General features: G+C 44.3%; 1 protein-coding gene across 2 annotated transcripts in view; it reads right to left on the bottom strand.

Annotated features, from left to right (window-relative positions):
- Positions 1–13123, bottom strand: part of LZTR1 (leucine zipper like post translational regulator 1) — a 92632-nt gene that overhangs the window by 7306 nt on the left and 72203 nt on the right. For both annotated transcript variants that reach the window (XM_073557973.1, XM_073557979.1), the window contains one exon: positions 601–750. In XM_073557973.1, the coding sequence (XP_073414074.1) occupies positions 601–750 (150 nt within the window). The remainder of the gene's footprint in view (positions 1–600; positions 751–13123) is intronic.

The following is a 13123-nucleotide window of genomic DNA, read 5'->3' as shown; positions in this document are numbered from 1 at the left end:
CTCTACTCCCCCTCTTATCTCCTCTTCCCACAATCACATACAAAACTTCTCCCGCGCATCACTCCTACTCTGGAACTCTCTACCACAACATATCAGACTCTCGCCTACCGTGGAAACCTTCAAAAAGAACCTGAAGACCAACCTCTTCCAACAAGCCTACAACCTGCAGTAATCACTGATCGACCAAACCACTGCACGACCAGCTCTTCCCTCGCCTACTGTATCCTGACCCATCCTTTGTAGATTGTGAGCCCTCACGGACAGGGTCCTCTTTCCTCCTGTACCAGTCGTGACTTGTATTGTTTAAGATTAGTGTACTTGTTTTTATTATGTATACCCGTCCTCACATGTAAAGCGCCATGGAATAAATGGCGCAATAATAATATTTTAGCCAACATTCAAGGTGTATTTCCTGTTTTCCCACCAGATTACAGAGTAGGCAAACCCTTTGTTTCCTGTATTGGAGCCAGACATATAACACATGAACATTTTAGCAGCGGAAATCTACTATACACACATAGAATGAGATACTACCGAGACCTACTCTATCATTTGTACATGTTAATAATTTCTAAGGTAGTTGCTGGAATAAAAGGATACAGAGAGTCTTCAGGAGGCATATTGACTTCTCCATAATAAATGTAACGAAGTAGTGACTCAAAGGCTTGCTTGCTTGGCACCATCTCACCAATAGAAATATTCACTTGTCCGTCCTCAGGCATGAAAGAGCGGAACATGGCCTCAAAGTAGCTGAAAAGAAAATAACAGCCAAGAAAGCAAAGCTTTTATGGAACTTGGATATCTTGGTTATCTTAAAAGTAATAGGCCTTCTGTAACAAGCAGCTATCAAACAGTCTTTCTTCAATGGCATTACATTAGATGTCTGTCAGGTAGACAACTATAACTCCGTGTCCGATCTTTATGGTGATGACACTGGTAATCATATTGTGGTATTTCCATAATAACACAGGTCTTATGTCGTCAATTAAGTGAGGGAAATATTCTCCACCAACAGCAGGTCCTATCAGCATACTTCTGCAATTCCTTGCTTACACAATACACTTTGACCTTACAGCGGCTGGTATGTTCTTTCATGTTCATAAACTGCCAGTTAAGGCTCTGATGACAATAATATTCAGAGCCGTCTTTGTGGGCTCCATCAGTTTTGATGACAAAAATGGTGCAGCATACAGGTCATGATGGTTTAAACTGGTAGGCACTAAAAACTCATTAATGGTTAAAGCAGGTGACTGCTAAGCGCTCCCATTAAAAAGTTCCTAGCCACCCACTAATTTAAATAAGAGCAGTAAGACATACCGGATTAAGTAAAAAATTTGAATGATTGAGAAATAAGCAAAAAGATTAGCGGGACCCTGTTACACCAGAAATGTCAGTACTAGTAAGAACCATGCAAACCTCTTCCTACCTGCCCATATCTATTGTGCTTCTTCTGATGAGTAGGCCTGCTGCAACACACACATGACATTGTACTGGGATACAGGGAGGAAGGAGGTGGTGCACAGGGCCCTGGTCTGACAACCACAAACTACCGATATGGCAACTGGACCAGGGACCTGCACATCTTTGTACACAACTTTAGTGATAGATAATGAAGTGACTGCAATTTCATTGCGGATGTTGAAATTCTAACTCGAGAAGGAAAAGTCAGTAAATTATGAAAATGACAGGATCGATAGACATGGTAACGATATGTAAATGAAGAAAAAATGGAAACTTATTCAGTATTGGGGTACAAGCACCAAGAGCAGAAATACACGCACTGCTGTACCTTGGCTGCTACCAATAAGGTTATTAACGGTCTGAAGAATATTCTCTCACACTGAATTCACTCAGGGACACAAATCATCAATATCCGCTGGAGGTAGCTGCCTTTGAAATTACCGATCAATGAAGTTGCAGATTTGCTCGATGGGAGATAAGTTTGGAGACACGGTAGGACATGGTAGAACGTATAGGCCACACAGGCTGCTCACAGTGGCACGACAAACGTGGCCTGGTGTTGTCAGTGAACAACTGTTCTTGTTCTACTAATGAACTACTGTAACCACTGGATACTTGACCAAATCAATGTAACACTGAGCGGTTAGTGTACCTAGAATGAAGGTTAGAGGACAGTACATTATGCTCCAACACACCATAATGCTGAGAGTTCCCTTGTGAAGGCCCTTTTATGGAGTTGCATGTGTGGTCTCCAGACCAATCTCAAGTTATCATTGCGTCCAAGTCACAAGTAACATAGTAACATAGTTATTAAGGTTGAAAGGAGACTTTAAGTCCATCTAGTTCAACCCATATCCTATCCTAACTTGCCCTAACATGTTGATCCAGAGGAAGGCAAAAAAAACCCATGTGGCAAACAGTAAGCTTCACATTGGGGAAAAAAATTCCTTCCCGACTCCACATACGGCAATCAGACTAGCTCCCTGGATCAACGCAATATTAAGGAAACTAGTGTATATACCCTGTAATATTATACTTTTCAAGAAAGGCATCCAGTCCCTTCTTAAATTTTAGTAGGGAATCACTCATTACAACATCATATGGCAGAGAGTTCCATAGTCTCACTGCTCTTACAGTAAAGAATCCGAGTCTGTGAGTATGCTTAACCCCTTTCTGCCATCCGACGTACTATCCCGTCCATGGGACCTGGGCCCCTATGCCCATGGACGGGATAGTACGTCGGCGCGATCAGCGGCGCCCACGTGGTGAGCGCCGCTGATCGCGGCCGGGTGTCAGCTGATTATCACAGCTGACACCTGGCACAATGTGTCAGGGGCGGTCACGGACGGCCCCCGACACGTTAACCCCTTGCACACCGCGATCAAACATGATCGCGGTGTACCGGGGGTTAAAGGGAAGCATCGGCAGGGAGGGGGCTCCCTCCGTGCTTCCCTGAGCCCCCCACGGCAGCGCAATGTGCAGCGCTGCTGCGGGGGGCTCCTTTCCTCCAGGCCCCCGAATCCAAGATGGCGACGGGGGCGTTCGGGGGCCTGAGGAAGCTGGCTTCCTCAGTGCCTGCAAAGCGCAGGCATGAGGAAGCCTTCTGCAGTGCCTGTGTCAGATCTCTGATCTGTCACAGTGATCTGTGATGTGACAGATCAGCGATCTGTCACAGGACAGTGATGTCCCACCTGGGACTATTTAATAAAGTAAAAAAATAAATAAAAAAAAGTGTTAAAATAATTTAAAAAAAAATCGCCAAATAAATTAGAAAAAAAAAAATATATATTCCCCCAATAAATCCATTTTTTGGAAATAATAAAAAAAACAAACAATAAAAGTACACATATTAGGTATCGCCGCGTCCGTAATGACCCGCCCTATAAAACTGTCCCATTAGTTAACCCCTTTAGCGAAACCCTTAAAAAATAAAAATAAAAAACGAAGCAAAAAATAATGATTTATTATCATACCGCCAAACAAAAAGTGTAATAACGCGCGATCAAAAAGACGCATATAAATATCCATGGTACCGCTGAAAACGTCATCTTGTCCCGCAAAAAACGAGCCGCTACACAGCATCATCAGCGAAAAAATAAAAAAGTTATAGCTCGCAGAATAAAGCGATGCAAAAATAATTATTTTTTATATAAAATAGTTTTCATTGCATAAAACCGACAAAAACATAAAAAAACGACCTAAATGAGGTATCGCTGTAACCGTACTGACCCGAAGAATAAAACCGCTTTATCAATTTTACCGCACGCGGAACGGTGTAAACGCACCCCCCCAAAAGAAATTCATGAAACGCTGGTTTTTGTTCATTCTGCGTCCCAAAAATAGGAATAAAAAGCGATCAAAAAATGTCACGTGCCCGATAATGGTACCAATAAAAACGTCAACTCGTCCCGCAAAAAATAAGACCTCACATGACTCGGTGGGTCAAAATACGGAAAAATTATAGCTCTCAATATGAGGTGATGCATAAACTATTTTTACAATAAAAAGCGTCTTTTAGCGTGCGACAGCTGCCAAATATAAAAACCGCCATAAATAGTAAATCAAACCCCCCGATATCACCCCCTTAGTTAGTGAAAAATAATAAAATTAAAAAAAAAGTATTTATCTCCATTTTCCCATTAGGGTTAGGGCTAGGGTTAGGGCTCAGATTAGGGTTAGGGGTGTGTTGGGGTTAGGGTTGGAGTTATAATTGGGGGGTTTCCACTGTTTGGGCACATCAGGGGCTCTCCAAATGTAACATGGCGTCTGATCTAAATTCCAGCCAATTCTGAGTTGAAAAAGTCAAATGGTGCTCCTTCCCTTCCAAGCTCTGCCATGCGCCCAAACAGTGTTTTACCCCCACATGTAGGGTATCAGCCTACTCAGGACAAATTGCAAAACAATTTTTGGGGTCCAATTTCTCCTGTTACCCTTAGGAAAATAAAAAATTGGGGGCAAAAAAGCCGGATTACTTACCGGTAATGCTCTTTTAATGAGACCACGACAGCACCCACTGGAGGTATCGGATCCGCCCATTTGGAACAGGAAACCCTACAGGAAAGATAAAAGGGGCGGTCCGCCTTTCCTCTTCAGTTTTACGTTTCAGAGTACCAGAAGGACCGCCAAGGATTAGGCAATGTTCTCTTATTTTAACATCTTTCTTATCCATTATTTGGTTAATATACTTTAACTATTGATATCCTTAGGGGGGGAAGTGAGCGGGTGCTGTCGTGGACTCATTAAAAGAGCATTACCGGTAAGTAATCCGGCTTTTTACTCTTCGCCACGACAGCACCCACTGGAGAGATTCCAGAGACCATCACCTGGGTGGGACCACCGTGCCAAGGATAGTCCTGCCAAAGCTTAAGTCAGAGGTTGATGAAAGATCAAGTCTGTAGTGGTTATAGAAGGTAGAAGGGGATGACCAAACTGCCGCCTTACATATAGTTTCAATCGGAACATCTCCCTTTTCCGCCCAAGAGGTTGCCATTGCCCTGGTGGAATGCGCCCTGATGTTCCCTGGAGGATCTTCGTTTTTTGCGGAGTAGGCTAAACGAATGGCCTCTCTGATCCACCGGGAAATGGTGCTCTTCGTGACTCCATACCCCTTCTTACAGCCCTGAAATGAAACAAATAGGGCCCTACTCTGCCTTCAACTGTTGGACCTCTCAATACATTTTAGGACAGTTCTTTTGACGTCCAGCGTATGGAACTTCTGCTCTTCCGGAGTAGAGGGATTTTTATAGAAGGTTGGGAGGAGTATCTCCTGAGATCTATGGTATTTTGTTGCCACTTTTGGCAGGTAGGCAGGGTCTGGTTTTAATACCAATCTGTCTTGGTATTCTTGGAAAAAAGGTGGATCTATTGACAAGGCCTGGATATCACCCACTCTTCTAGCTGAGGTCAGTGATACTAAGAGGGCCATTTTAAGTGCTAAGTATTTGAAGGGTATTGTGTCGATCGGCTCAAAGGGGTCTACCGTTAGGGCGTCCAAGACCAGATTTAGATCCCATGTAGGGACGGAGGGTATGTGGATTGGAGCTATTCGTTCACATGCTGTAATGAAACGAGTTATCCACTTGTTGCCTGCTATATTATGGCCATATAGTGCTCCTAATGCCGATATTTGTACTCTCAGTGTATTTACTGCTAAGCCTAAGTCTTTCCCCTTCTGCAGAAATTCCAAGATTGGTATTATCGGAACTTCTGCTGTATGAGGTACTGTATGGAATTGAAGAAATTTTTTCCATATTCTAGTGTAAATTTGGGTTGTGGACTGTTTTCTACTTTGTAGTAGTGTAGTAATTAAGGACTCCGAGAATCCTCTTGTCCTCAATAACTGCCTCTCAAAAGCTGAGCACTTGAGGGTGGAAAAAGGGGCCTTGGGAGAGTAGATTGGCAGTCGGAAGGATCCAAGGATCTGTTATTGACATAATCTGCAGCCACGAAAACCACGGTCTTTTTGGCCAGAACGGTGCTATTAAGATTATTCTTGCTTTGTCGTCTCTGATCTTCCGAATTACTTGAGGTAGGAGGATCAATGGAGGGAACGCATACGCCAGGTTGAAATTCCATGGAGCTAGAAAGGCGTCCAGTATGTCTGGGTGATCTGACGGAGATAGGGAGGCAAATGTTTTTATCTGCCTGTTCTCCTTTGTGGCGAAAAGGTCCACCTCGGGTTGTCCCCATGAGGCTACTATGTCCCTGAAGACCTTCCGATTGAGGCACCACTCTCCTTGTCGTAGAGTGTGTCGGCTTAGGAAGTCTGCCTTTTGATTGCTCTCGCCTCTGATATGAAGGGCCGAGAGGGACAAAAAATAGTTTTCTGCTAAGTTTAAAATTCTTGCCGCTGAAGACATCAGAGTCTCTGATCGAGTTCCTCCTTGTCTGTTTATATATGCCACTGTGGTGGTGTTGTCCGATAGGATCCTTACATGCTTCTGTTGGAGCTGCGGAAGAAAGTTGTATAGAGCATAGAACACGTTCTTTTAAATTAGATGAGTAATCGCATTCCTCTTTACTCCACCTTCCCTGACGAAACCCATTCTCCATGTGGGCTCCCCAGCCCTGGGGACTGGCATCGGTGGTTACGATACAGGATGGAACTATAACCCATGGAACTCCTGAACATAAATGGTCATCGTCTAACCACCACTCTAGGGAAGTCAAGACTTCTTGTGACAGGGTTATTTTGCTCTGCAAATGACCACTATGTCGCTTATCCTCTTGGAGGATCTGGTGTTGTAGCGTACGGACATGGTACTGGGCCCACCGGACTGCCGGGGTGCAAGAATTTAGTGATCCTAATAGTGACATTGCTCCTCTCAAGGATACACGTGGTTTATCTATAGATGCTTGTATTTTTTGTTTTGTGAGGGTGATTTTTACCTGAGGTAGTAGACATCTCTGGGTCAAGGAATCTAGTTGAAATCCTAGAAATGTCTGGAGAGATTGCGGATCGAGTCTGGACTTTTGGATATTGATGATCCAGCCAAGGCTCTGAAAAGAGGAGATTGCGTCAGTTACGCGTTCAGTACATTGTTTGACTGAATTCCCAATTATTAGGAAGTCGTCTAGATATGGCACAATTAGTGTGTCCTTTTGGCGAAGGTAGGCCATCACTTCTGCCATCACCTTGGTAAATATTCTTGGTGCCGTGGAAAGCCCGAAGGGCATTGCCGCGTATTGGAAATTACGAATCCTTCCCTCGACTTCCACTGCGACTCTTAGGTATTTCTGGAATCTGTTGTGTATAGGGAGATGATAATAAGCATCTTTTAAATCAATCCCTGCCATTACGCAATTTGGGAAAAGAAGCTTTATAGTGGATCTAATTGATTCCATTTTGAAATTATAATTTTTTATAAATGAATTTAGCTTCTTTAAATTAATAATGGTTCTAAACGTACCGTCTGGTTTAGACACCAAAAACAGGGGAGAGTAAAAGCCTCTACCCTGTTGTTCCTCAGGGACGTCAACTAAAACTTTTTTAGCTAGTAGGACTCGAATCTCGTCTTCGAGAGCCTTTTGCTGAAGTGAGGAATTAAGGCGAGTTATAACAAAGAACTCATAGGGGATCCGAAGGAATTCAATCTTTATTCCTTCCTTGATTATGTTCAAAATCCATGGGTTTAACGTAATTTGTTCCCACTTGGTAAAAAAAAATTTTAATCTACCCCCAACTGGTGGGTCTAAACTTTTAATTTTTATCTCTCCTATATGTTGGCCCTCTGAAGATGGTACCCTTCTGCTTTTCGTCTTTCGTGGCCCATCTATTCGTTCTGTCCGATTGTCTTCTTCTCCCGAATGGCCGTCTCTTAAAGGTTTTCCTATAAAACGGAATGGGAGAATCACTGAAGGCCTTTTTCCTTTCTTTTGCCTTGGCGAGAATTTCGTCTAAGGCTTTTCCAAAGAGGAACTCACCCTCGCATGGGGTTGCACTAATTTTGGATTTTGATTGTGCATCCCCTTTCCAGCTCTTTATCCACAGCGCGCGTCTGGCGTTATTCACCAGGGCTGCCAACCTCGCTGCCAGTCTTAGGGTGTCCGCTGAAGCGTCTGCCATAAAGGCAGCTGCACCTCTTATCAACGGGATGGCTGCACGCAGTTTCTCCCTTGACACTCTTTGCTCAATCTGCTGGTCTAATTGATCTAGCCATACCAGCATTGATCTAGCAGTACATGTGCTGGCTATTGCGGGTTTGAATACCCCGATGGTGGATTCCCAGGACCTTTTGAGCGAAGATTCAGCCTTTCGGTCTAATGGGTCTGCTAACAATCCTGCATCCTCGACCGGAATCGAGGTCTGTTTGGAAGTGGAGGATATGACGGCATCCACCTTTGGTACTTTAGTCCATTTTAATAGGTCTTCATCAGTGAACGGGTATTTCCGTTTTGAAGCTGATGGGAGAAAACCCCTCTGGTCGTGTTTCTCCCACTCTCTTTTGATGAGGTCCTTAATTGCCGGTATCACCGGAAATGATCTCCTCTTTTTCTCTGCCAATCCCGCAAACATAATGTCCTGCGCGGTTTGGGCTCCCCTTTCCTCTTCACATCCCATAGTATTTCTAACCGCTTTTACAAGGTTATCTACGCTGTCCAGTGGAAAACATGCGCGTCCTTCCATCTCCGAGGATGACGATGAGGACGTGGATGCGGAGCCTGAGTTTAACTCCTGTTCTTCCTCTGACTCTGAACTAACAATGACCTGTTTCTTATGACTGGACTCTGCGGGAGTGCTGGCGCGGTTGATGGCTTGTATTTCCTCCCTAATTATGGCTCGGATATCTTTGGAAGATATCGTCGACCCCTGCCTGGTCTCTTTCATGCATTGTTTGCAGAGTTTTTTGGGGTAGGAGTCAGGGAGAGGATCTGAACATAATGCGCATTCTTTATGTTTAGTTTTTTCTTTTTTCTTTGACTGAAGTGAGAGGTCAAAGGTAAAGAGAGGGGGGGGGGAGGGAGGAGGTTAGCTTAATAGGTAGAGTATATACTTTGCACACTCACCCAGTGAAGCTTAATACCGGGTCGGATGGCTGAGACGGTCTGGATCGGGTTTCTGCTGCCTCGCTCCTGCGGGCAGTCTCTGTCCTGGCGCTGCGGTCCCTGGTGGAGTTGCCCCCAGCTGAATCCCCTGCTGGGGTTTGCGACTCTGCGGGGGACGACATGGTTCCAACGATGCAGCGCTGTTTTATCTTTATTCTTGTCGTGCCCCCGGAAGTCGCCCTGTCACAGGGCGCATTGGCCGCGTCATCGCCATCCTACCCCGGAAGTTCAACCATTACTTCCGGGGTATAGGAGCGTCGGGTGCCGGCCGGCTCCCGCGCCACCGCTACTCACACGCGCGGCTCGCGCGCTCATGGCCTCACCTCCACGTTATATCCCCACCGATTGGGGGGGGGATCCCCCGGATGCCGGACCGGCCCGGCCCGCTCCCTGGTAAGACCGGGCGGCCCTCCCCGGACCCGGTCATTACCACTATGCCACCAGACGAGGGGGGAGCCGTCAAACGGAATCTCCCCCGACGCTGCTTCCGGACCGCAGCCCCTGCCGTTCCCGAGGAGACCGCACAGGCGGATGCATGGCCCGGGTAAGATCCTGCAGGATCCTGCTCCATTTGGAACAGGAAACCAAAACTGAGGAGGAAAGGCGGACCGCCCCTTTTATCTTTCCTGTAGGGTTTCCTGTTCCAAATGGGCGGATCCGATACCTCCAGTGGGTGCTGTCGTGGCGAAGAGTAAAATATCATTTTTGTGGAAAAAAATGATTTTTTTATTTTCACGTCCGAGTGTTATAAACTTCTGTGAAGCACTTGGGGGTTCAAAGTGCTCACCACACATCTAGATAAGTTCCGTGGGGGATCTAGTGTCCAAAATGGGGGTCACTTGTGGGGAGTTTCAATAGTTTAGGTACATCAGGGGCTCTCCAAACGCACATGACACCCGCAGACCATTCCATCAAAGTCTGCATTCCAAAACGTCACTGCTTCCCTTCCGAGCCCCGACGTGTGTCCATACAGTAGTTTTCTCCCACATATGGGGTGTCAGCGTACTCAGGCCAAATTGGACAACAACTTTTGGGGGTCCAATTTCTCCTGTTACCCTTGGGAAAATGAAAAAATTGGGGACTAATTGATCATGTTTCTGGAAAAAATACGAATTTTTTATTTTCACGCCCGGGCATTATAAACTTCTGTGAAGCACTGGGGGGGTCAAAGTGCTCACCACACATCTAGATAAGTTCCTTAGGGGGTCTAGTTTCCAAAATGGTGTCATTTGTGGGGGGGTTTCCACTGTTTTGGTACATCAGGAGTTTTCCAAACGTGACATGGTGTCCGATCTCAATTCCAGCCAAAAACGTCAAATGGCGCTGCTTCCCTTCCGAGCTCTGCCATGCGCCCAAATAGTGGTTTACCCCCACATGTGGGGTATCAGCGTACTCAGGACAAATTGCACAATAACTTTTATGGTCCTGTTACCCTTGGAAAAATAAGAATTGAGGGTGAAAAGATCATTTTTGTGAAAAAAATATGATTTTTTAATTGTATGGCTTTATGTTATAAACTTCTGTGAAGCCCATGGGGGTTCAAAGTTCTCACCACACATCTAGATAAGTTCCTTAGGGGGTCTAGTTTCCAAAATGGTGTCATTTGTGGGGGGTTTCCACTGTTTTGGTACATCAGGGGTTTTCCAAACGCGACATGGTGTCCGATCTCAATTCCAGCCAAAAACGTCAAATGGCACTGCTTCCCTTCCGAGCTCTGCCATGCGCCCAAATAGTGGTTTACCCCCACATGTGGGGTATCAGCGTACTCAGGACAAATCGCACAATAACTTTTAGGGTCCTGTTACCCTTGGGAAAATAAAAATTGGGGTGAAAAGATCATTTTTGTGGAAAAAATATGATTTTTTAATTGTACCGCTGTACGTTATAAACTTCTGTAAAGCCCTTGTGGGTTCAAAGTTCTCACCACATATCTAGATAAGTTCCTTGGGGGGTCTAGTTTCCAAAATGGGGTCACTTGTAGGGGGTTTCCACTGTTTAGGTACATCAGGGACTCTCCAAACGTGACATGGCGTCCAATCTGAATTCCAGCCAATTTTGCATTGAAAAAGTCAAACGGCGCTCCTTCCATTCTGAGCTCTGCCATGCACCGAAACAGTGGTTCCCCCCCACATATCAGGTATCTGCGTACTCAGGACAAATTGCACAATAACTTTTGCAGTCCAATTTCTCCTGTTACCCTTGGTAAAATAAAAAAAATTGAACCTGAAGTATTTTTTTTATGAAAAAAAGTTAGATGTTCATTTTTTTTTAAATATTCAAAAAAATTCCTGTGACGCACCTAAAGGGTTAATAAACTTCTTGAATGTGGTTTTGAGCACTTTAAGGGGTGCAGTTTTTAGAATGGTGTCACTTTTGGGTATTTTCTATCATATAGACCCCTCAAAGTGGCTTCAAATGTGATGTGGTCCTAAAAATAAAATGGTGTTGTAAAAATGAGAAATCGCTGGTCAACTTTTAACCCTTATAACTTCCTAACAAAAAAAAATTTTGGTTCCAAAATTGTGCTGATGTAAAGTAAACATGTGGGAAATGTTAGTTATCAAGTTTTTTGTGTGCCGTATCTCTGTGATTTAAGGGCATAAAAATTCAAAGTTGGAAAATTGCGAAATTTTCAAAATATTCGCCAAATTTCCGTTTTTCTCACAAATAAACGCAAGTTATTTGAATGAAGTTTTACCACTAACATGAAGTACAATATATCACGAGAAAACAATGTCAGAATCACCGGGATTCATGGAAGCGTTCCAGAGTTATGACCTCATAAAGGTACAGTGGTCAGCATTGTAAAAATTGGCCCGGTCATGAACGTGCAAACCACCCTTGGGGGTGAAGGGGTTAAACCTTCTTTCCTCCAGACGTAGAGGATGCCCCCTTGTCCCCGTCACAGGTCTAAGAGTAAAAAGATCATTAGAAAGGTCTTTGTACTGTCCCCTCATATATTTATACATTGTAATAAGATTACCCCTAAGCCTTCGATTCTCCAAACTAAATAACCCCAAGTGTAATAACCTGTCTTGGTATTGCAGACCCCCTAGTTCCCTAATAACCTTGGTCGCTCTTCTCTGCACCCGCTCCAGTTCAGCTATGTCTTTCTTATACACCGGAGACCAGAACTGTACACAGTATTCTAAGTGTGGTCGCACTAGTGACTTATATAGAGGTAAAATTATGTTTTCCTCATGAGCATCTATGCGTCTTTTAATGCATCCCATTATTTTATTTGCCTTTGCAGCAGCTGCCTGACACTGGCCGCTAAATGCGAGTTTGTCGTCCACCCATACACCCAGGTCTTTTTCAGTGACTGTTTTGCCCAGTGTTTTACAATTAAGCACATAATTATACATCTTGTTCGTTCTACCCAAGTGCATGACCTTACATTTATCCCCATTAAAGCTCATTTGCCATCAGCCCAAGCTTCTAGTTTACATAAATCCTCCTGTAATATAAAATTGTCCTCCTCTGTATTGATTACCCTGCAGAGTTTAGTGTCATCTGCAAATATTGAAATTCTACTCTCTATGCCCCCTAAAAGGTCATTAATAAATGTGTTAAAAATAAAATAAATAAAATAAATATGTTAAAAAAGAAGTGGGACTCATCACTGAAAATGGTAGAACTCCTTCGCAGTCTTGCGATAATAATAACCTTTGAGAGCAGTGATGTGAGGTCAACGGAACACCTGTATGTGGACGTCTAGCTCATAGCCCAATGTCAAGCAAATAACTTCTGATGGTTTGTGTAACAATTACTAGTGCCTTTGGTTCCACGATTAATCCATCCTAAGGAACCTTAAGTATGGATATTTTAACTGTCTCAAGAGCAGTTTTTCAACACAGCGCCAGGCCGCACGATGCTTGTGCTACTGTGAGCAGCCTGTGTGGCCTAAAGTTGCTGTCATGGCTTGTAGCATCTCCAGGTTTGTTTCCCATCGAGCCCTTAAGGGACATCACTGGTCGTCAATTACAAAGTGAGCTGCCAGCCATGCCCAAGTGCATTCAGCGTAGCAGAACATTCCTCAGACAACCATTATTATCGTCAATGATAGAAGCCAAAGTGTGTAATTGTGTGTATTGTTGCAAGTGGAGCTTATACTTTG

The sequence above is a fragment of the Dendrobates tinctorius genome, unplaced genomic scaffold (assembly GCF_039654945.1).
Source record: "Dendrobates tinctorius isolate UK_male_01 unplaced genomic scaffold, ASM3965494v1 ptg000003l, whole genome shotgun sequence".
NCBI lineage: Eukaryota > Metazoa > Chordata > Amphibia > Anura > Dendrobatidae > Dendrobates > Dendrobates tinctorius.
The sequence above is the reverse complement of the archived record's forward strand: the minus strand, read 5'-3'. Positions and strand labels throughout refer to the sequence as shown.